The 24095-nt window shown below is 32.1% G+C and overlaps 1 protein-coding gene across 1 annotated transcript in view; it reads right to left on the bottom strand.

Annotated features, from left to right (window-relative positions):
• Positions 1-19440, bottom strand: part of LOC118189264 (uncharacterized) — a 44656-nt gene extending 25216 nt beyond the window's left edge. Inside the window, exon 1 of the mRNA XM_035359842.2 lies at positions 19320-19440. Within this exon, the coding sequence (XP_035215733.1) occupies positions 19320-19356 (37 nt within the window). The 5' untranslated portion in view covers positions 19357-19440. The remainder of the gene's footprint in view (positions 1-19319) is intronic.
• Between the last annotated feature and the right edge of the window lie 4655 nt (positions 19441-24095).

Genomic DNA, 24095 nt, shown 5'->3' with positions numbered 1-24095 from the left:
CTCTGACAAATTAAAAAAGCAATTTTAATTACATTTTTGGCAATTTGCAGTGGATAAAATCAGAATAAAATAAATCAACGAGAAAGCAAACCGAATCAAAATTTTCTTTATTACTTACATGGATAATAGGTGCATAAGCAACAAATCAAACCTAGTTCACTAAGATGCAGACATTGCTTTTCTTAAATACAACATGAATTTTGTAAAGTTGAAGAACCTCTATTTCTCAGCAGTAAGGAGCTGAAAGGCTAATGGTTTTAGAAGAGAACAAATGAATAAAATTTATAACATATTACGTACACATTAAAAGCATCCTCAGTGGTGCTGTTGTCATGACACTTCTTCTGATTCCATGCTGAATATTCTACCTGAATTATATCGTTCGTATTGCAATATATAATGAATTATTATACCTGACTACAGAGAAACAAATTATTCTTCATGCAGAGTTCTGAATCAACACATGCAATAATAAGGAGACTGACTTCTTTCTCTATTTAGTTTAGAAATTTTCTTAATCTTCTTTCACTTTTTTTTTTCATATTGGCCTACCAAGACGTGATTGCAGAAGGCTGCTGAAAATGCACGTCTGAACTGCGTCCAAATCCGACACGCGGACGGACTGTTTGGTATTTTTATTGCTTAAACCCTCTAAGCGGCAAGGCCGTATATATACGGCCTAGAATATTTATTGTGATATCTGTAAGAACGTATATATACGTGCGTATTAAAATATGTCAGCGAAATTAAGGCAATATATCAAAAAAAATCCAGGTATGAAATACCAGGAGAGTTTTTGCATTAAAATTAAAAAAAAAAAAAAAAAAATAGTAGTTTTGAAAAATTTGTGCTTTCTTAATGAAAACCCTGGACCCCAGAGGTTTAAATCATTATAATGGTTCAATTTTCTTAGCAAACCTTTCACTAAGACATCTCTCCAGTTTCAATTAACCTCACCTCACATCTCGATCAGGTAAAAAGGCAGAATTTTATCCTTTTTTTTTGAAGGCTCTTTAATGAACATAATTTCAATAACCAATAGAAATAAAAGCGTAGGACCTTACTTTGATTATATTGTATCATTTCTAGAGAATGTAGTTTGTTAGAAAAAATAAGCTTTAATTAAAAGGTTTTCTTCTTATTGGACCCCAAAATAAGCGAACATTTTTTCTAGCCTATGGCCTTTTTTCTTATTAGAGGCTCATATATAGATGTTGTATGTTATTTTCTTTCCTTTATTATCACAAACGGCATTATCCCATAAAGGCTATTAATTTCCTTTTGGCATTTTGTGTTGAAAATTTTAAATGTCGATTCACTTTTCAAATTGTTTTCACCAAATGTGATCGCCCGGTGTTATATTTAAAGACAATAAATAATGAAAGATCTGCACAAATGTATGTATGTTTCACGCATTGTGATAAAACAACGGTTACTTGAGTCATCAAATTTTTAATAACGTTTTCTTCTACAGAATATGGGCATCTGGAAGTCCTAATTTGGGATTTTGAATTTGTTTTAATATCGATTTTGTAACACTTTAACGAATTTTTAATTAGCAAACTCAACGATTTTAAAACGAGCAATGGCAACACATAAATAAAACATTTTTATCTCCAGCGCGGGAGTCTGTGTATCGGAAATTTTAAAGCTATGGTCATTTTAAAATTATTTTCCGATATTGTTGTTGAACTGAATTTTGCTGCTTAAGTGTAAAGAACATTTAATAAATAAAAGTAATATACAAAAGGTTAAAAAAATTCCCTTTGGGCGTAATGTAAAATCTGAAAGCTTTCAGATATTTTATATGTTTCTTTTATTGTTAAAATTGTAAATTAAGCTGAATTCTCCTAATTTGCATTTATCCCAGTTATACCTTGGTAAATGTTTGAATTCCAATCTCCTCAGTTTATTAAAAAATCATTCTGTGCTTTAAAATAAGATTAAATATCTGTTACATCTTGTTTCACCTAGATTTCATTGTAGCTGATTAAAAATGTATTATTATATAAAATTCGGACAATGTCAAGTATATCCAATAAGGAATTTATAGCGGATACATAATTCTTGCACATTAATACTACTTTTTATATGTAAAGTTAAATGAATGATTCCCGCAAAATCCAGAATATCGAATTTTATTTAAGACAGTAAACACAAAATGAGGTTTCAGAAAGTTGACTAAAATATTTCAGTTAATTTACTTGGTTGCAAAAGTTTGTTTTAAATCAAGTCGCAATCAAGTAATTACAATTAAAATTTAAAAAAGAGGGCAACTAATTAGGAAAAGTTAAGTAAGTTTTCTATTTATCTTCGAAATCACTTTACTTCATATTTATATTATACACGAACTTCATATTTATATTATACACGAAATGAACTGCTTCATATTTATATTATACACGAAAATATCAAGTGGACAGTGCAGAATGCTTTTTATATTTTATTTTATATCGAATGGTACACTTGTAGAGACATTAGGTATTGGTATTTTTTGGGGTACAGGAGAAGTGAAAAATGAGTAACGCTTTCGCCGGGAATCGAACCACGGACCTCTCGAATATAATAGGTATGATTTTATCAAAAACAGTATATTATGGCTATCCATAAATACCAAAGCTAAAAAACGTGTTTTCCCAATCAGTCAGTACCTGTCAAAAGTTAAAAACGGCCCAAATTGGACCATAATTACGCGTCCTAGACTAGCGGTTCGAGGCAGAAGACGCGATTAATTTATTTTGTTTCTCTCTTGCAAACCATGTTTGATTACTCGAATTGAAACCATTTTGAGATAAAATTAAATTAATTGATAAGATATCTTGTTAGTTGTAGAAATTTCCACGTCTTTATGCAAGAAATTCAAATTGTTTGTTTCCACATACATTGCGGGGCACAGGAGATATACAGTGCCTGATAAAACTGGCTATTAGTGGAAGACATTCATTATTTTAGAGAGCTTTAGCTAATATGTGAGGCTATATTGAACTCAAGGCTTGTACTGTCGTTATGAATAGATGAAGAAAGTGTTTCAAATGTTTAGCTTATTATTGTTACCATGTAAGTTGAACAGCTTCCTCGCCTTTATTAAAATAATTCTTATATTTCATTGCAGGAGAATAAAAAGAAAAATAAAGGTGCCAAAAATAATTATCGAACCCACTTCCATGCTAATGTTATATTAAGGTTATTAGGTTAGGTTATTTAATTATCGAGGACTATCTGCCTAAGGGAAGGAATGCCTTCGTGGAAGATTTTCTAAGGCAAACTGGCTCGTACACACGTTGCACATGGAGAAAACCATGAAAACCAACATGTGCAAACCTCGAACCGAACTACCAGTGTTCAGCGACTTTACCGCTCGGCCGCTGGTGGGCCGGATGTTATATTAAGACCCACCAGCAGATGTAATCTGATTATATGTGCAATCACATTCCGTGAATTCATTATCAAGAAATCTCCCAGGCGCAATACCTAGAAGCCATGTGGAGCAGTCGTTCCTTAAACACTTTATGTACAACATACAAGTTTACCTCTATTTGAAATATATCCAAAAAATGTAAAGGTTTTTAATTTCCTATATTTTGTCTGATAATTAATGATGTGATTCAGTGTTTGAACAATTTAGATGAAATGATTTTGAATCATCAAACTTGTAATTCAAATTTCATTACGAATCCAAAAGAGGTCACCAATTTAATAAGATTTACTAATAGTAATATTTCTTTTACCGTCGTGATTATTTTAGGTATACTTTTCTATAACTGGTTTGTTGTTTGTCAATAATGCCATAGCATAAAATAATGTTGAGAGTGCTCCAGTAATGAACGTTAATGTCTGGGTTTCCAAAATTTTATAAATTGTTTCAAGACTTGATCCATTGGTATTTATCATAAGAGGTTCACAACAATACCTAGTTATTAAAATATCTCGTTAGTAGCAAGTACAATTTGCTTGAAGCTTTTCCTAAAAAGCACGCCGAACCTTTTGAGATAATGATCCTAACTATCTGTTGTTAGTTCTATCTGTCACTTACAATTTAATTGTTGGAAACATATTAAACTTTCCAGTATTTCTGTATTTCATATTCAAACATCTTTTTGTGCATAAATGAAAGAGACTGTAGATTACACTTTTCGAAAATTACAGTCATATTCTGTATGATAGGTCAGAATGAAAGAATGTTTGTATATATATATGAGCATGGTGTTTAAAATTGCATTTACTTGTAACTAATATTTGCATTTAGCTTTATTTTGGAGTAAAATGGTCTGATGCATAGATATTTTGTTGTTATTTAAATGTTAAGGCGATAACCATTTACCATATTCTGTTCTCTAGGTTAGCAGTTAACAAATAACATTTTCATTTACCAGTGTATATCACACGCAGAAAACATACTAAGATCACTCAAGGAATCAACACATTCCGCTGATGAAAGAAGAAATATGAAAATGTAAGATTTCTGAGGATTTTCCCATTTGGCTCTGCTACACAATTGCTGGAGTATCAAATAAACTAGACTTTTATTTTTTTAGAAATAATTCTGTTTAGTTTAAAAATCACACATTAAATAACTATATCATTTGAAAAGTATAAAGGAGACTGCCTTGAGTCTTTGAGATTCCTAGCATTTCACGTTTTTTATTCATCTTCCATTCGTCCATAAACTCATCCACCATTTCCTGTCGGCTATTCCGGCACCACTTCATTGCTGTATCTTCCGCATTGTTGACACCTCTTATAGACCATTTTTTTTTCTGCAGGTATTTTATGTAGTCTCCACTTATATGGCATGCACTTATGCACTCTCCAAATCTTAAATACAAGCTAATTGTTATACAATAGATTTCTTGTCATTGAGTCATTGTTATACAATAGATTTCTAATAGCATCTACAAAATATTCGAGCCAAAGTGTGACTTTAATTTCATGACCGCAGTCTAGAAATGCCAGCTGAGCTATTTTTTCGATGTTATGCTATAGCTCTTGAAAAGTTACTTCTTACCTTGTAGAGACATTAGGTTATTTCGAAGCAGGAGACATGAAGAAATGTGCAATGCCTTCGACGGGACTCGAAACTCGAACCCCTCGAATACGCGCCGAGCGTGCTGACCATTACACCACGAATACATGCTGAGAAGGCGAGAGAAATACCTTATAACCTTAAACTGCAATCGGTGAAAATCCTTGAGAAATGTTTCTCTAAACCACTATTATAACGCAATTATGTTTCAAATTACTATATGTTTCTTTTGCCTCCTATTTTTAACAATAACTTCCTTTACAGCGATGTTATTTCGCAGTCTATTTTATATCATTGTTCGAAGATACTACTATATGAATAAACGCAGGCAGATATGTATAAATGAAGTTTGATGATAATATTTACGTAAGCCATTTACATCTTTATTGTTACAATGATCTATATCTGTCGTTTTATGAAGAAAAGTAACAAATGCATTGTAAAAATGATAAAACATGAATAAACATAACTAAAAGGATCTTTCTAAGTCAAGAATTATCAAATACAATAAAAACCAGAACAAATAGTTTAATTATATAATGACTAGGTAAATATAATAACCGAAAAAAAAATAAAGAGCATTAATCAAACGCTACAGGTCTGGGAAACTGTAAATAAGAAGATGGTTTAGGAAAAAAAAAAGGCAAGATAAATGTTTACTAAAATATAGTGTAAAAATGATCAAATATAGATAAAACGTAACTAAAAGGATCTTCATAAAACCTATCAAATACAATACAAACCAGAATAAATATACCAAAACCTAACTATAGAATGACTAGATAAATATAATAATCGTAAGATAAACTAAGAGCATAGTCTGAAGAAATAAACACTATAGGTTTGGGAAATGGTAAACAAGAAGTTGGTTTAGAAAAAGAAGGGGAAAGAAAAAAAAGGAAGTAAACCGTATTTTCCCCTTTTTTCATTTTATACGTAGTCATTTTCATGGATTAGACACATAATATTGTTTTTATGTTAATAAAGCCATTATTTTATGCTATTATTATTATCATTACCGTAAACCAAAATAGTGACTCTTTAGAAATATGAGATATTTCACCATTATATAAATATTGCAAAGTCTAAATATTGTTCTGATTTAAATATTTTGCTGTGAAGAAGGAAATTTAAAATGGGTCTATGTAATTGCATATATACCTTAAATAAAATAGAAGCCTCAAGCATTCGCTTGCACAAACTAAGATGGAATTGAGCTTAGAAAATGTAGCATGTCATTCTCTTGTATTGAGAGGATGCGTGCAGCGTTCAGTTTGTTCCGAGGAATGAAAATTATTCTGGAACTCTCCTTACTTCAGTGACTGGTATTTGGCAAAAGAAGCAAAGTGTTGGTATTTTCTGAACGTAATTGAAATTCTTTGGCAGACAGTGTTCTTTTATCAGAGGGGCTGCGATATGTTGCTTTCATTTACTTCTACATTTCGCAACAAATTTAACGAAAGGTTTCAATATTCATTTCGACAGAGAATTCTAATTTGGATATGCATTTTAGTGACAAATAGCTGATTCTTAACGTTTTTTATTTCCCCTTCGTATGAATTTAATGGTTTGCCAAATTTTGTTAATTATCGCTTTTTTGTCGAGGTTCGCAATTGCTTTTAAGAAATTCGAATAGATTCTAAAGAATTATGCTGTTAAAAAATTCTTAATAAGAAAAAGATAAGGCAAGAGAAAATTATAGAAAACAAAAAGAGTAAAGTATTTTTGGCTTATCTATTAATTCCATTTAATAGATAATTGCGATAAGAAGCAAGCTTCATGATTTCGATTAAAAATTTATCTATAAGATTTAAAATTTCTGTTTGTAAAATAGAACACTTTAAACTTAATAAAAAATGTGACCTGCGTAATTAATCCATGTAGGTAAAACATATATAATTTACGTTTAAGCCAAATGGAATGTACCATTTCTTTCTCTTAAAAAGAAAAAAATTTTAAATTATTCTATTGCATACTATTGTCTATATCAAAAATTAAATCTCATGGTCATGGTGAACTCCTCAGCAGTAAATAAACTGCGGTATAATATAATTTAAAACACCACAGAGTCTCACTGATGGAGCGGTAAGTTCACTGAACACTGGTAATTCAACACGAATTGAAATCTCGGCGAACGCACTGGCTACATAGGCGTTTTCAGATGTTCTTCATATGTAACGCAGATTCGAGCTAGATTTCCTTCGAAATTCTTTCACTAAGGCATCTCTTCCCATATGTAGATAGCCCTCTTTATTCTGACTTAATCAATTAACATAGCCTAGAAATTCATAGGTTACAAAGGTTGTGAAATTTTATTTCATTATTTAATAATACATTCCTCCCAGTTTTGTGTCACAGTGGGTAAATCATATTACATGGAACACATCCAAATAAATTTCTTTCATATTTAAAGGAAGAGTTTTTGATGTCTCTTCACTCCATGAACCTCGGGCAAAACTCATTTCAATAAAATTGAACTTAAATGAAATATGACAATGACATTTTTTTTTTTTTTTTTTTTTTTTTTATGTTGCTTAATGTTCTGCTATTTCGTTTTAAATGAGAGAATTTCTTCGAGATTAACTCGGACTATACAGTGCGAAAAACATAACGTTAAGATTTTTTTAAAAACGCAGTTCTTAAGCTAGCGGAAATATTTTATATTAAACTGTTACGTTTTCTAAGATTTTGTTTACTCGAGATTCAGTTTTTTCCCTCGGAATTTTGTTTAGGGATTTCCTCGGAAATTTTCAAGAATTTTGTCTGGGGATTTGGCGAATGCAGTCACTAACTTTGGGTTTTTACGTCTTTAAAGTCACTGTTTTCTAATTTGGAGCAGATCTCCTATTGGATAAAAGAAGTGCTGCAATAAATTCATTGGGTCGCCTGGGAAAGGATCTTAGAAGTTTTCTCTTTGAAAACAAATTATCCCACCTGCTATAGTTCATCCTTTAGTTACGTACATTTTTCATGGACAGAAGTGTTTTCTTAGCAAGGGTTTTATTTATTAGTATTTTATCTTTCTTTTTAATAATGTCATCTTTTCCATGCCACATTTGAAAGGTGCATATTTGGCTTTATGCCTTTTATTTTTATAGTGTTTTAACTAATTTTAGTATCTGTAAATTATCTCATATTATATATATATATATATAAACGACATGCGTAATTTTGGGCTTGGGCTGATGTTACTTGTTGATGTCAGTCAAGTGAGCCTAAGTAAAAGCACCAACAACAGCATGTTACCTTTCTTGCCTTTTGATACTATTTGTTGCACTTACGCCTCTTTCCTTTCTGTTTGTCCCCTTTTCCTTATATATATATATATATAAACAATTAAGAAAACAGTCTGACATACTGTTAATTGAGGGGAAAAGGGGACAAACAGGAAGGAAAGAGGCGTAAGTGCAACAAACAGTATCAAAAGGCAAGAAAGGTAACATGCTGTTGTTGGTGTTTTTACTTAGGCTCACTTGACTGACATCAACAAGTAACATCAGCCCAAGCCCAAAATTACGCATGTCGTTTGGAATTAGTCTTGAGCATGAGCACTTTACAGGTGACAGTGCGATTTATCTCAGTTCCGCCCGAAATTTTGATGGAGAGCAAGCACCTCGAGGAGACGGTTCCAAGGGTCTCTCATGCCTCTCCCTTTCACTACACCCCACGAGAGGGCTTCCGGCTCGCCGTATATTTAGAGTGCCGCCATGCCACACTGACATTGTACATTTACATTCATGTCTTCTCCGGGATTCAAACCCGGGCTCTTTGCCACTGCAGTCAGCGACGACAAGCACTATACTGTTTGGGCGGCAAAAAGTAACATATAATCAGTTAGCAGATTGATGTATATTTATAAACTTGCACCGTAGAATGAGAAAAAAAAAAAAAAAAAAAAAAAAGAGGGCCAAGTTTTTTTTTTTTTTTTTTTTTTTTATATAAATCGCAGTTTTTCAGCTAGATGATATGTTGTATATGAAATTGTCGACTTTTCTAAGAATTCTTTCTTTGAGATTTAATTTTTCATCGCAGTGAGAAAAATTTTGTTTAGGGATGTGGCAGACGCAATTGCTATGTTTGGTGTTATACGTATTTAAGATCTCCTATTCGATAAAATCAAGTGCTGCTTTAAATACGTTGCGTCGCCTGGGAATTGATCGTAGAAGTCCCCTCTTTTGAAACAAATTATCCCACTTACTACAGTTCCTTCTTTAGTTATATGAATATTTCAAGGCCAGAGAGTTTTTTTTTAATAGTGATAGTGCTATTATATCTTTATTTTTAAAAATGACAACTTGCTCATCTACATAGTTATTTAGCTTTATGGGTTTTATTTTTTTATAGAACTTAACTAATTTTAAAGTCTGTAAATCATCTTATGTACCGGGTGGCCATAATTAAACTGATAGTGCTCACAGTGTTCTATAGCGCGATCTATTTGCGAGAATGACGCCACATTTTGTAGGAAGATTAAACAAGACGGGGGACGAAGGATTCCGCGAAAAAACAAATTAGTTCCAAAAGTCACCGCTAGGGGAATATTTGGCGCTGTGTAATAGAAAATAGTGTGTTAACAAATGCAAATTAATACGGAAATTACCTATTATTTTGCATTCAAATGAGGTTCAATGTGGCTGCCGTTGTTGTGGACCACATATTGCATTCTTTGCACAGTATGCACAACAGCAGAAAGTAACATTGTCTGCAGGAATCTCCCGTACAGTCCTTGATATGTTATCCTTCAATGTAGCCAGGTCCTGGACCACTCCTTGATAGACCTTGGACTTAAGGTAACCCCATAGCCAGAAGTCTCGTGGGGTAAGATCAGGCGACCGAGGTGGCCATGAAGTTAGAAAATAGCGGCTAATGACTCTTTCTGTTGTGAATTTCTGTCGTACCATTTGTTGCACCCGTACAGCAACGTGTGGAGGGCCTCCATCTTGCATGAAAATGATTTCCCTCAGGCATTGTCTTTGCTGAAGTGCCGGAATGACAAAGCTGTTCAACATGTGGCGATATTTCTCTCCGGCAACAGAACAGGTTTCCGGTCCTGTCGGAGTAATGTTCTCATAGAAGAATGGACTTACGATAAATTCTGCTGTGAACCCACACCAAACAGTTACCTTTGGTGAATGTAAGGGAATTGCTGTGACTGCATGTGGTGGTTTGTCATCCCAAATTCGCCAGTTCTGGGTATTCACAGTTCCATTCAGGTAAAAGTGGGCCTCGTCTCCCCATAAGATGTTCCGCGGCCAAGCCTCATCCACCTCCATTCTGGCAAGAGAGGTCAGAGCAAAAGTCAATCGCTTATCATGATCGGGGTACAGTAACTCCTGTACACGGCTGATCTTGTACGGATAGAAGTTTATAATCTTTCGTCAGATTTTCCATACCGTACTGTAAGGCATATCCATATTCCGAGCTACTCCACGAGCGCTAGAGGTGGGAGCAATATTGTCTGGTTCTCTGTCGACAATCGCCATGGCAACTGCTTCGATTGTATCCTGTGGTACAGGTTTTCGTCCTCTGCCTGACTGAACCTTCAGAGAACCTGTTTTCTCAAACGTCGCAACCATTGCTTTTAGCCCATTAACTGACACAGGACCGTTACCTTTACGCATTTTTTTGTGCGTTCTAAAAGTACGAAGAGCGGCTGACGCGTTGCACTGGTTGAGGTAAAAGAATTTGACCAGTAACGTACGCTCGACTAAAGAAGGAGACATTGAACATAAACTTTCAATCCGATTGATTCGAAACGTAACACATTGCCTTTTAAAACCGAAGCCGCTAGCACTGTGCGAATGGATGTAACGTGAAATTTGAATAAAGAATTTCTTCTTCTGCTCAGCGTACGTGATATTGCAGATCACGAGACTTTATCTGTGTTTATGTAGATTTTACGCTTTTTTAAAAGTGTTGCCATATTGCACTTGAACTAAATCAGAAAATGCGCATAATAAAAGGTAATTTTATTCCGTATTAATTTGAATTTGTTAACACACTATTTTCTATTACACAGCGCCAAATATTCCGCTAGCGGTGACTTTTGGAACTAATTTGTTTTTTCGCGGAATCCTTCGTCCCCCGTCTTGTTTAATCTTCTCACAAAATGTGGCGTCATTCTCGCAAATAGATGGCTCTACAGAACACTGTAAGCACTGTCAATTTAATTATGGCCACCCGGTATATAACCAATTAAATAACCTTCAGACATACCGGAAAATATGAAGAAAAATTTTGAAAGGCAGCGAAAAGTTTTGTAATCTTCTTTTTGCTTTTTATGCATAATTATGTGTATTTATCATTAATTACGATTTAATTTATTAATATATATTTCTTTTATGAAATATACATGGTTATTCTTTTTCATTACTTCATTACTATGTTATTTTCTTCTAGGAATATCCTACTGCCCGAATTGTTTTTCAAAGCAATTGCATGCTTTGTGGGTCACGATAGAAAGCAACCTAAAATGACGATATAAGGTATTTCTCCCAACTTATTGGCATTTCTTCGTGGTATGGTGGTCTGCATTCTGGGCGCTTATTCCAGATGTCCGTGGTTCGATTCCCGGCGAAGACAATGAAATATTTCATCTTTTCGGCCTCGAAATAACCTAATGTCTCTGCTACGAGATTAACATGTTAGAAAACTAATCTATATGTATGTATGTGTATGTACATATAACGATTCGTAGAATGTTCTTATTTGACGTTTTCTATTTAACTCTAGCAGTTATAGATAAATAAATACCAACCTTGAGAAAAGCAGTACTTCATTTACAAAAACTGAAAAATTTATTACATCTTGAAGAACAAACAACTGCTATTAAAACACAAAACACTTGTTCTAAACTCACAACTACATTAAGAATCCAAGTAAAATTTCTGAAATCAGAATGATGAGAAAAAATAAACGTATTGTTAATGAACCGCTTTTAGATGATTTTACTTCACAGAATTTTTCTCCTTGAAATGAAGCGGAATATTTGGCTTTCCTAAAATATTTTCTCTAGCATTTGAACATGTGTAGCGGCGTAGTTAAAATTAAATACAGAAGGAACATAATTTGGCAAAATAGGTCTTAGGTAATACATATATTGAAGATAAAAATAAATTAAAATGCTCACTTTATTTCATTTGAAACTGAAAGAAGAAATCCCAAATAATATTTTGTTATTAATTCTATTAACTATTAAAAGTCCTATAAATTTTTCGATGATTAAAGCAGAAACCATTTTGAGTTTCTTTCATAGGCGGTGAAGAATCGATTAAATAAAAATTGCATTAAATATATATCTCCTTTCTGATTGCTTAATCTTAAAAAAATCATTTTCCTCTCATGACAATTACGCAATATATAATTTCTATAGATTGATTTAATTAATCTTTCTCTGGATATATGCATAAACGAGAAGCGATGAATATATTTTCTTTAGTTACAAACTTTAGCAACAATAACAAATAAATTACTGTTGCTGTTTTAATTAATTTACTGCAATATTCATAAAGTAACTTTTTAGTGAAATTTACAAAGGAATTTCTAGTGACTAATTAACCTGTATTAGGATTACAATAACAATTAACGTGTATTAGTATAATGTAATGTAGTATAGGTAAAAATAATGTGGGATGGCATCGTTCATTATAATCAGATGACGCGACAAGCTGTGAAAATAAATCTTTTACCTTTTTCGATGATGAAATCACACGATTCCGTCATTAAGACGACGATGCGACTGAAAGATGTTCACATGTAAAAGACGGTCGATTCTCTTTCATCTGTAAATATCATCTATTTCCTTCTACACATGTAATCATTTTGTAGTTTGTAGCAACTATTCATGTTTCATTAAATTATCGAGTTTTCCATAAATCGGACTAGTTTATTAACCCCTAGACGGCCACAAAAGGAGTAAGTTTACAGACATCATATTCCTAGACACTAAGTACCGATTTTACAGATTTGGGCGCTTGGGCCGCGATGAGCCTAGGAAGAAGCATGATGAATATTACAAAAGAAGAGAAGTTTTGTTTCGATTATTTCCACATTGTTACTTCTAAGAATAGTGTTCTATGATATTGTGAATTAAGATGACTGCGTTAAATTCTATTCCTAGAATTTCAAATTCTCTAAAGACTGGGCCTACTAAGTCAATTAAACTTTTACATCAAATTGTGTTTGGAACTTTGGGTGATCGAAAAAATAGAGCTAGATTGCGTAACTTTTGCGGTTTTCCATCTGATTTTAATATTGAAGAAACAAAACAAAAATTACTTAAAACTTTTACTGCAAATGATTTTATTTCTGTGTGTAATTTGTTACATCTTAATTATGACTCAAATCCTGATAAAAACTATGATTTAATATTGAATAGTCTTTGTGATTTTAAGCTTTTAAAATCCGAAAGTGATGACGATGAGGAGTTATCTGAAAACGAAAGTGTTTATGATTCTAATAAAAACGATGATATCAAGTCTGTTCTGTCAGAATCACCCCCCATAAATAACTCAGTGAATGAAAACATTATAATGCCTAGCAATATTCCCTTACATTTTCGTGATATTTTAGAAACTGTTTCTGAATTTAATGGCACTGATACATATCCAGTTGAATCCTTCATTGATGATTTAGAAGAATCTTTTAAATTATTTAAGTTATCGGAATTACAGAAAATTGTGTTTGCTAAAAAATTGCTTACTTTTTCTGCTAAAGTATTTATTAGGTCTTTGAAAGGTATTATATCATGGGAGAAATTAAAAGAAAATCATTTATCTGAATTTGGTTCTAAAATAAACAGTGCACAACTTCATAATTTGTTACAGAAACAACACTTAAAACCTGGTGAATCTTTTTCGGAATATTTAATTGCCATGCGTGAAATAGCCAGTCGCGGTTCTGTTGATGATTCATCAATTCTTGATTGTGTAATCAATGGGATACCAGATCAGAGTAGTAACAAAATTGTTTTGTACGGGTGTAAAACTATTTCTAAATTCAAAGAGAAATTAAAAATTTATGAGAAAATTCGCGTTCCACGTACGAAGAATAAGGGTTACTCAAGTAATAACTCACAAAATAAAGCACGCGCTATACCCAATAAGAGTAAAGAACTAAGGTGTTATAATTGCGGAAGTTTAGGTCATAAGTCTAATTTTTGTAACAATAAGAGTAAAGGATTTAAGTGTTTTAAATGCGATTTGTTTGGACACAAAGCCATAGATTGTTCGAAAGCATCATCTAAAAATATCCAAGATGCCAAAGCTGTTACTCCAATAACTCAGACTTGTCAGAAAGAAATGCATAAAATTGTTAATTTGGGTAATTTGCAAACTGATGCTTTAATAGATATTGGTAGTCAAGTAACGCTAATCCGAGAAGATATACATAAGAAGATAGGTTCTCCTGAACTTAAGTCGGCAGAGCTCCAGTTAACAGAATTTGGCAACAAACCTATAGAGAGATTTAAAGGTGAATTCCAAATTGATAGTTCTTTATTTAAATCAAATATTTGCGTTATCGCAGAAAATAAGAAATCTGATAGTGATTCCGAAGGGCATAAAAATGCTCATTGCAGTGGAAATGGTTCTGAAGATGGATATAGAAAAGTTGCTAATTATGGTGTTTTACTTCCAAAACCAGAAACTGATCCTGTTAGTATAGTTCCTGTTACAGTACAGAATGTGATCAAACTGGATACCTCATCCACAATCAAAGCAAGTGACATTGATTCCCTGATTGTGAATTCTGACGACGTCCTGAGTGATTCAGATTCTGATGTAAATGAAAATGATATTATTGAAGATGAATTAGTGCAAAAAGGAAACTCAAGCACAATGCAATTAGCTCTGAAGCCAACAAGGAGAAACGCCACTGCAGAAGAAGATTCTGAAGAGAAGACTTTCCCCGAAGAAGAATTATTTGCTAAAGGTGATGAATCAAATGCGAATTCTACTAGAAAAATTTCAGTAAAATACCTTGGAATAGAGAAGCAAAAGAAGCCACTGGAAACGAAGAAACTACAGAGACCACCGAAGAAGAAGAGAAGATTGAAAAGCAGAAGTCAGGCAGAAAACCTGATTACAACGACGCTGATATGGAAAGCAGAGACGAAACAAAAGAAATTAAAGAAGGTGAGAAAAAAGCGAAAAAGCAGATTCAGAAGATCCAGGAAGAAAACTGAAAATCTTTGATAATGAAATAACGATTTTGATGATTCCTGATTTAGACTTTTTCTCGACTAGACGAATTTCTCCCGATTTGACTAATGGACTATTGTTTTAAAGACGTGAACTAATTTAAGAAGACTGAAGATGATGTCTAAGGATGAAATGTATGAAGAAATACGGCTTAAAGAATATGATTTTGAGAAGACGCATTCGAATGACAGATCTTGAAGATATCTAAGACGCATTCAGAAGACGTATCCAGACAGTATCTAAAAAGACGCATTCAGAAGACGTATTCAGATGATGTTTAAGAAGACGCAAATACGAAGATGAATTGTTCCAGACAACATCAAAGGAAGACGTGTTTGTAAAATACATGTATTCAGATAGACTATTAAAGATGAACGAACACTGAAAGAGCATTTAAGAAGAGCTAACGCCGTTATTTCTGAGGATGTTAAGATGATGAGAAAAGATGGCTGAAATAAACCATTTAAGACGACTTTTCCCTCAATAGTAACTAAAAAATCTTTTTTTTTTTTTTTTTTTTAATTTTATTTTCCAGATCCCTAGATGTAGACAGTGGTGCTACGAGAATGCGAGGCCGCATTCCATCAGGATGGACGAGCATTTGTGAGATGGCATCGTTCATTATAATCAGATGACGCGACAAGCTGTGAAAATAAATCTTTTACCTTTTTCGATGATGAAGTCAGACGATTCTGCCATTAAGACGACGATGCGACTGAAAGATGTTCACATGTAAAAGACGGTCGATTCTCTTTCATCTGTAAATATCATCTATTTCCTTCTACACATGTAATCATTTTGTAGTTTGTAGCAACTATTCATGTTTCATTAAATTATCGAGTTTTCCATAAATCGGACTAGTTTATTAAGCCCTAGACGGCCACAAAAGGAGTAAGTTTACAGACATCATATTCCTAGACAGTAAGTACCGATTCTACAATAATCTCTTTTGAAGACAATAATCAATGCAAATTAATAATATGTATAATGAATAAAACAGTACAATGGAAGCAATGATTTTAATGAGAAATAAAGAATGACTGAGCAATATGAATTTCTTAAGACTAAGACAGCATTTTAAAATAAAATTCACAATATAACACTTCGAATGTTATAAAGAAAATATCAAAATGGTATTGCAAATTTCAGTAAAACAGAATTCCAGAATTATGCTTTAGAAAAACTTATTAGAGGGAAGCATAGAGTATTTTTAAGTGGTTTTATCCAGTTAGCTCTGGTATTCGAAATAGCATCGTTGGTGTGCGAAGCACGGATAAGCGAAAATGACAAAAATACTGTAACATTATGTTTCCCAATGTTTAATACTTCAAAGGTGATTTATCTTGCAGCTAATCAGCAATAATATTAATTTTGGGAGGTACTGAATGATGCACAGAGCTACGAAGGCCTCGTTTTTGTTTGAACATTATTTACACTTGTATAACAAAATACCTTGTGATTTAAAAAAAAAAAAAAAAAAAACCTTGTGATCAGTTATTTTACTATGATTAGAGTGGTCTTCTTAAAGTTTAATTAATTTCCAAAGAAAGGATACAGGTAAGGTAAAGCTATCTGTGTTCTGAAATTCTTTGCGCGTTTACCTAAGCTTAGCTTAAAACATGCACATTTGTTGGAACTTAATTACATTATATGATGCATCAGATTATTAAAAGATAGTTTAATTACAACCAACAAATGTTAAACACTGAAGGAATTCAAATGTTTTTCTAACAATAGCTCAAAAATGCTATCGATAGCTCAAAGAGATCTAAAGATAGCTGAAAAGGACTCAATTGAGATGATCCAGGTGAAGTAGCGACACATTTTATAGGATATCTGATGAATATACATTTAGTCTAACATGGAAACATCATAAAGCTAATGTACATTTAAAATAGTGAATGAAATATAATGTAATTCTATAAAAATATTTTATTTAAAATTCGATACATCGTGAATTAATTGAATTTTTATTTAAATCAATCAGATTGAAAAGTAAAAGAAAAAAAAAAAAAAAAAGATATGTGATTGCAACGAAAGTTTTCAGCCAAAAAAAGTTCTTAATAAATTTAGAAAAAACATGAAAGCAGAGCCTTTAGTGCGGGACCACCCAAATACATGATTATCTGCCAAGATTTTCGTAGTTTTTCAAAGCCTTCGGGCCAGAAACGTGTTGGCCATGTGAGTCCAAAAACACATCAACCTCATTTAGGACATCCTGTGCAGAATGGAAGATAAGCGCTAGCAAGATGTACCTGCAGATGTTAAAAGGGTAGATGTCTGAAGGAGCGATGTCGATGCTATATGGTGGGTGTGGCAAAAGATCCCATTCCAGTACGTACAGAGAATGCAGAAGTGTATGTGTCTTGCATTATCTTGATGGAACTCACATTTCCGCTCTGGAACACAGTTCGATGTTTTACTTTGATAGCAGCATCAACACTAATTAATATCTCAATGTACACCTTATTGTTCAGGTTTTTGCCTTTCTTCAGATAATCTGGTGGATAGTACCACGGAAATTCCATCAGATAAAAAAGCATGATCTTTTTGTTAGACAAATTGCATTCTGCGACGCTGCGGATGGAATCACCGGCTTCAGACAAAACCCCTTTTCGGCTTGTGTTGTTGAAGGAAATCCACCTTTTATCACAAGTGATGATCTGGTCAAGAATTTTGTACTTGCGTTAATAATCGAGCAGATTAGTGCAGTCCTGAACACTTCTGTTCTTATCTGCTTGAGTCAGCTCATGGGGCACCCGCGATTGAACTACTACATCAAGTTCATCCATCGTATAGCGTGACTAATGTACATGGCACTAACGTCTACTCCTTAGAAGAGCTTTCGAGTAGTTACATACTTATCTTTAGCAAGTTCTCGCGGGCGGGCCTCATCAACATCAGTAGTTACATACTTATCTTTAGCAAGTTCTCGCGGGCGGGCCTCATCAACATCAGTAGGTCGGCCAGAGGTCTCTGCTTCTTAAATGTCGTAGTCCTTGTTTTTGCACTTTCAGCCACGAACCTTCACAGTGTCATATGACAGAACATTAGTATCTAAAGCTATATTTGGCGAAATTCTGTAGAAGACTGTTTGCAGCAGAACAGGAAGTAAATGATGGCTCTAATCTGGTAGCTTGATAGTTCCATTTTAGACACCTTGTACTTAATGGTAACAATATTGTTTTACAAATTTCACAACACAGTGTTCTAAAGGAAGTCTCTTTCTTTGAAATGCCAGAAATCGTTTGACAAAAATCTGATTAAACACGCCATTGTGAATTTTGCGCCACCAATATTTTCGTTAGCGGGAGATTTTCCTTAATACCCAATATTTTTAAAAAATCCATCTAGCGTTTTTAAACAGTGCACTTTGTTAATCAGTAATGTATTAATAATTAAGAATAATGCCTTACGCTATTCAGAATGGTGACAGAATCGAATGAAAAGTGAAGAAACGCAAAATAGTGTTTCGACACTAAAAGTCTTTTAGAATAAAACTGTTATTTTCTTGATTTACTTGTAAAATCATTAGTTTATATCAGCTCTGAAACAGCAAGAAATATGGAATACCCCGAGCCGGATTCGCAATCTAAACTTCCCAAATATTCTTAGAGTGTACTTTGAGTTACACCACGAAGGCATACTGAAAGGAAGAAGAAAATTCCTTATAAGTTTATCGTGTGCTAGACGTATACGTTTAAAAAAAATTAAAAAAACTTTAAAATGGTCCTAGGAACATTATTGTAATGAAAAACATTCATTAAAATCCGTATTTTAATTTTTTTTTCTATACATTCAAATGCACCTTAATTGTATTCGTTTTAAGAATAAGTCACTTTTCTGCTATGCTGTGCTCAAAAACAGACGGAAAAATTTTTAATATTTTATTGAGCGCAAGCTTTAATAACACAAAATTTTATGTTGAAAAATGTTATTAATTCGTTTAATTAAACAAGTATAATACATGGGCTATTTTCTTAAAGAAATGTTGCCTTTATGGATAATTTAAAGTTAAACTGGAAACATTTCTTCATGAGCATTCATCACTTTACTCATTAAAAATATCAAATGATACTATATATTTAATAACTTACCTGCTGCTACAGTTATTAAAATAATATAAAATATCATTCTGAAAAATTAAACTTAAGCTCAGAGTCGGAGAACTTGAAGTAGGACACACTTGAGTGAAACTCTCGAGTATGTTGATTTTTATTTTCCAATAGATAACTTAATCAGCATCAGGTAAACTATTCCCATAGGAAATTTAACTATTTATTCACCTGGTTTACCGTTAAAGGTAAGATTAGGATCAAATATTTCTATATTGCTGTTTTTTCAATAATTTTTTTTTTTTCTTTTTTCATTTCTTTACCAAATCGATGGCTTGTCTTAAAATATGCTTTAAATTTAGGAACATGATTTATTTTACAATTCTGATTATGAGAATTTCAAACATTCGACATTTCTTTTCTTTCCACATGAAAGTATATAAGGTAGTACTTCCGCCTTCTTGGCATGCCTTCAGGGTCTGGTGGTCTGCAACCTGGGCGCGTATTCCAGAGATATGCAGTTCTATTTCCGGCAAAAGCGTTTGCTCATTTCTCAAATCTAATGCTTACAAAAAATTACCTAATGTCTCTACAAGTATTCTTAATAAAAATCAGTGTTATGATGATAAATTTATTTATTTAGAGTAGTTCTACCACAGAGTAGATTTAGTTCAACAAATATTATCTATATTACATCTAAATGAATTACGTTTCTCTCAGAAAACTTACCCCGTACAGCACCACCTGAGTGATCCTCTAATAATCACCATAATAAGCATCGTTTGGGAATTTTTTTTTAAAGTCCAAATACTATATATTGCGAAATTTTTATTATCGATCAAAAAATATTTCTTGATACTTAGACAACAAAAAATATAACAGTGCATTGGGTATCTTAACTTATCCGGTATCGAATTTTTTATTGCTCGGGTATCGAATAACCGGTATCGAATTTTTTATTTTTATTATTGCTTCATTACAAAGATAAAATAACGTATTAATTTTCTTACAGAAAATAAATTACATACTGATTTCAATATGATGTAATTGCTTCCGTCTTGTAACAAACATTCCAAATTTTTAATCCACAAATATGAATTTTATTCCAGATCTGGAATAAAATTTAAGTTTTTGATTAGCAGCGTCTTCTTTAAAAGTTTACCTCTAAATTTATGTTACTAGAATAAGTCATCATTATTTAGTTCAATTTATGCTGGATAAATTTATTTATTTAGAGTAGTTCTACCACAGAGTAGATTTAGTTCAACAAATATTATCTATATTACATCTAAATGAATTACGTTTCTCTCAGAAAACTTACCCCGTACAGCACCACCTGAGTGATCCTCTAATAATCACCATAATAAGCATCGTTTGGGAATTTTTTTTTAAAGTCCAAATACTATATATTGCGAAATTTTTATTATCGATCAAAAAATATTTCTTGATACTTAGACAACAAAAAATATAACAGTGCATTGGGTATCTTAACTTATCCGGTATCGAATTTTTTATTGCTCGGGTATCGAATAACCGGTATCGAATTTTTTATTTTTATTATTGCTTCATTACAAAGATAAAATAACGTATTAATTTTCTTACAGAAAATAAATTACATACTGATTTCAATATGATGTAATTGCTTCCGTCTTGTAACAAACATTCCAAATTTTTAATCCACAAATATGAATTTTATTCCAGATCTGGAATAAAATTTAAGTTTTTGATTAGCAGCGTCTTCTTTAAAAGTTTACCTCTAAATTTATGTTACTAGAATAAGTCATCATTATTTAGTTCAATTTATGCTGGATAATTTTATTTATTTAGAGTAGTTCTACCACAGAGTAGATTTAGTTCAACAAATATTATCTATATTACATCTAAATGAATTACGTTTCTCTCAGAAAACTTACCCCGTACAGCACCACCTGAGTGATCCTCTAATAATCACCATAATAAGCATCGTTTGGGAATTTTTTTTTAAAGTCCAAATACTATATATTGCGAAATTTTTATTATCGATCAAAAAATATTTCTTGATACTTAGACAACAAAAAATATAACAGTGCATTGAGTATCTTAACTTATCCGGTATCGAATTTTTTATTGCTCGGGTATCGAATAACCGGTATCGAATTTTTTATTTTTATTATTGCTTCATTACAAAGATAAAATAACGTATTAATTTTCTTACAGAAAATAAATTACATACTGATTTCAATATGATGTAATTGCTTCCGTCTTGTAACAAACATTCCAAATTTTTAATCCACAAATATGAATTTTATTCCAGATCTGGAATAAAATTTAAGTTTTTGATTAGCAGCGTCTTCTTTAAAAGTTTACCTCTAAATTTATGTTACTAGAATAAGTCATCATTATTTAGTTCAATTTATGCTGGATAAATTTATTTATTTAGAGTAGTTCTACCACAGAGTAGATTTAGTTCAACAAATATTATCTATATTACATCTAAATGAATTACGTTTCTCTCAGAAAACTTACCCCGTACAGCACCACCTGAGTGATCCTCTAATAATCACCATAATAAGCATCGTTTGGGAATTTTTTTTTAAAGTCCAAATACTATATATTGCGAAATTTTTATTATCGATCAAAAAATATTTCTTGATACTTAGACAACAAAAAATATAAGAGTGCATTGAGTATCTTAACTTATCCGGTATCGAATTTTTTATTGCTCGGGTATCGAATAACCGGTATCGAATTTTTTATTTTTATTATTGCTTCATTACAAAGATAAAATAACGTATTAATTTTCTTACAGAAAATAAATTACATACTGATTTCAATATGATGTAATTGCTTCCGTCTTGTAACAAACATTCCAAATTTTTAATCCACAAATATGAATTTTATTCCAGATCTGGAATAAAATTTAAGTTTTTGATTAGCAGCGTCTTCTTTAAAAGTTTACCTCTAAATTTATGTTACTAGAATAAGTCATCATTATTTAGTTCAATTTATGCTGGATAAATTTATTTATTTAGAGTAGTTCTACCACAGAGTAGATTTAGTTCAACAAATATTATCTATATTACATCTAAATGAATTACGTTTCTCTCAGAAAACTTACCCCGTACAGCACCACCTGAGTGATCCTCTAATAATCACCATAATAAGCATCGTTTGGGAATTTTTTTTTAAAGTCCAAATACTATATATTGCGAAATTTTTATTATCGATCAAAAAATATTTCTTGATACTTAGACAACAAAAAATATAACAGTGCATTGGGTATCTTAACTTATCCGGTATCGAATTTTTTATTGCTCGGGTATCGAATAACCGGTATCGAATTTTTTATTTTTATTATTGCTTCATTACAAAGATAAAATAACGTATTAATTTTCTTACAGAAAATAAATTACATACTGATTTCAATATGATGTAATTGCTTCCGTCTTGTAACAAACATTCCAAATTTTTAATCCACAAATATGAATTTTATTCCAGATCTGGAATAAAATTTAAGTTTTTGATTAGCAGCGTCTTCTTTAAAAGTTTACCTCTAAATTTATGTTACTAGAATAAGTCATCATTATTTAGTTCAATTTATGCTGGATAAATTTATTTATTTAGAGTAGTTCTACCACAGAGTAGATTTAGTTCAACAAATATTATCTATATTACATCTAAATGAATTACGTTTCTCTCAGAAAACTTACCCCGTACAGCACCACCTGAGTGATCCTCTAATAATCACCATAATAAGCATCGTTTGGGAATTTTTTTTTAAAGTCCAAATACTATATATTGCGAAATTTTTATTATCGATCAAAAAATATTTCTTGATACTTAGACAACAAAAAATATAACAGTGCATTGGGTATCTTAACTTATCCGGTATCGAATTTTTTATTGCTCGGGTATCGAATAACCGGTATCGAATTTTTTATTTTTATTATTGCTTCATTACAAAGATAAAATAACGTATTAATTTTCTTACAGAAAATAAATTACATACTGATTTCAATATGATGTAATTGCTTCCGTCTTGTAACAAACATTCCAAATTTTTAATCCACAAATATGAATTTTATTCCAGATCTGGAATAAAATTTAAGTTTTTGATTAGCAGCGTCTTCTTTAAAAGTTTACCTCTAAATTTATGTTACTAGAATAAGTCATCATTATTTAGTTCAATTTATGCTGGATAATGAGGATATATTCTGTTGAAGAATCGTGAAGAATTGAAACAATGGTTTTCTCAAAATTTAAAATTGATTAATATGATCTTTCTTCTCTCTAAAATTCACTGAATTCATTTTAACACTAATGCCACTCGAAAAAATGCTATTTTAATCATAACGTTCACAACTAATAATGCACTTTTCTAAATTTTATTTTAAACAGGCAGTAACGTTAACTGAGTATTATTACGAATTTTGTATTTAAATAGCTAATTTTAGTAGAATTGTAAGTAAAATTGCTGTATTTTCCCGTGAAATGCAGCGCGAGACAAATTTTAAGAGAAGGCCATGCCGGAAACGTAAGACTACAGAGGCACGGGCATTTAACATTGAGTAAATGGATATCTAGGTAATTTGTATTGAAACTGAATAACTATATTTGATCACTATGTTAGCCGTAACCGTAAATCCATCCTCTTATTGCTTTCCGGTGAAACAGAAAGTATTAGAAATCTAGCGACTGGTTGAAAGCTATAAATGGCCGGAGAGAGAGCGAATCGGTTTAGTTGCTTAGTTACATATGTTGCGAGTTTTTAGTTCCTTGTAAACTGAAATATCAGAGCTAGCTTTCTCTTCAGATGCGCTTTCCATTGCGTTGTAGTTT

This window comes from Stegodyphus dumicola, chromosome 2 (genome assembly GCF_044657685.1).
Source record: "Stegodyphus dumicola isolate Sdum_Otavi_A_Nest chromosome 2, ASM4465768v1".
Lineage (NCBI taxonomy): Eukaryota > Metazoa > Arthropoda > Arachnida > Araneae > Eresidae > Stegodyphus > Stegodyphus dumicola.
This window is presented reverse-complemented; position numbering and strand designations above follow the sequence as displayed.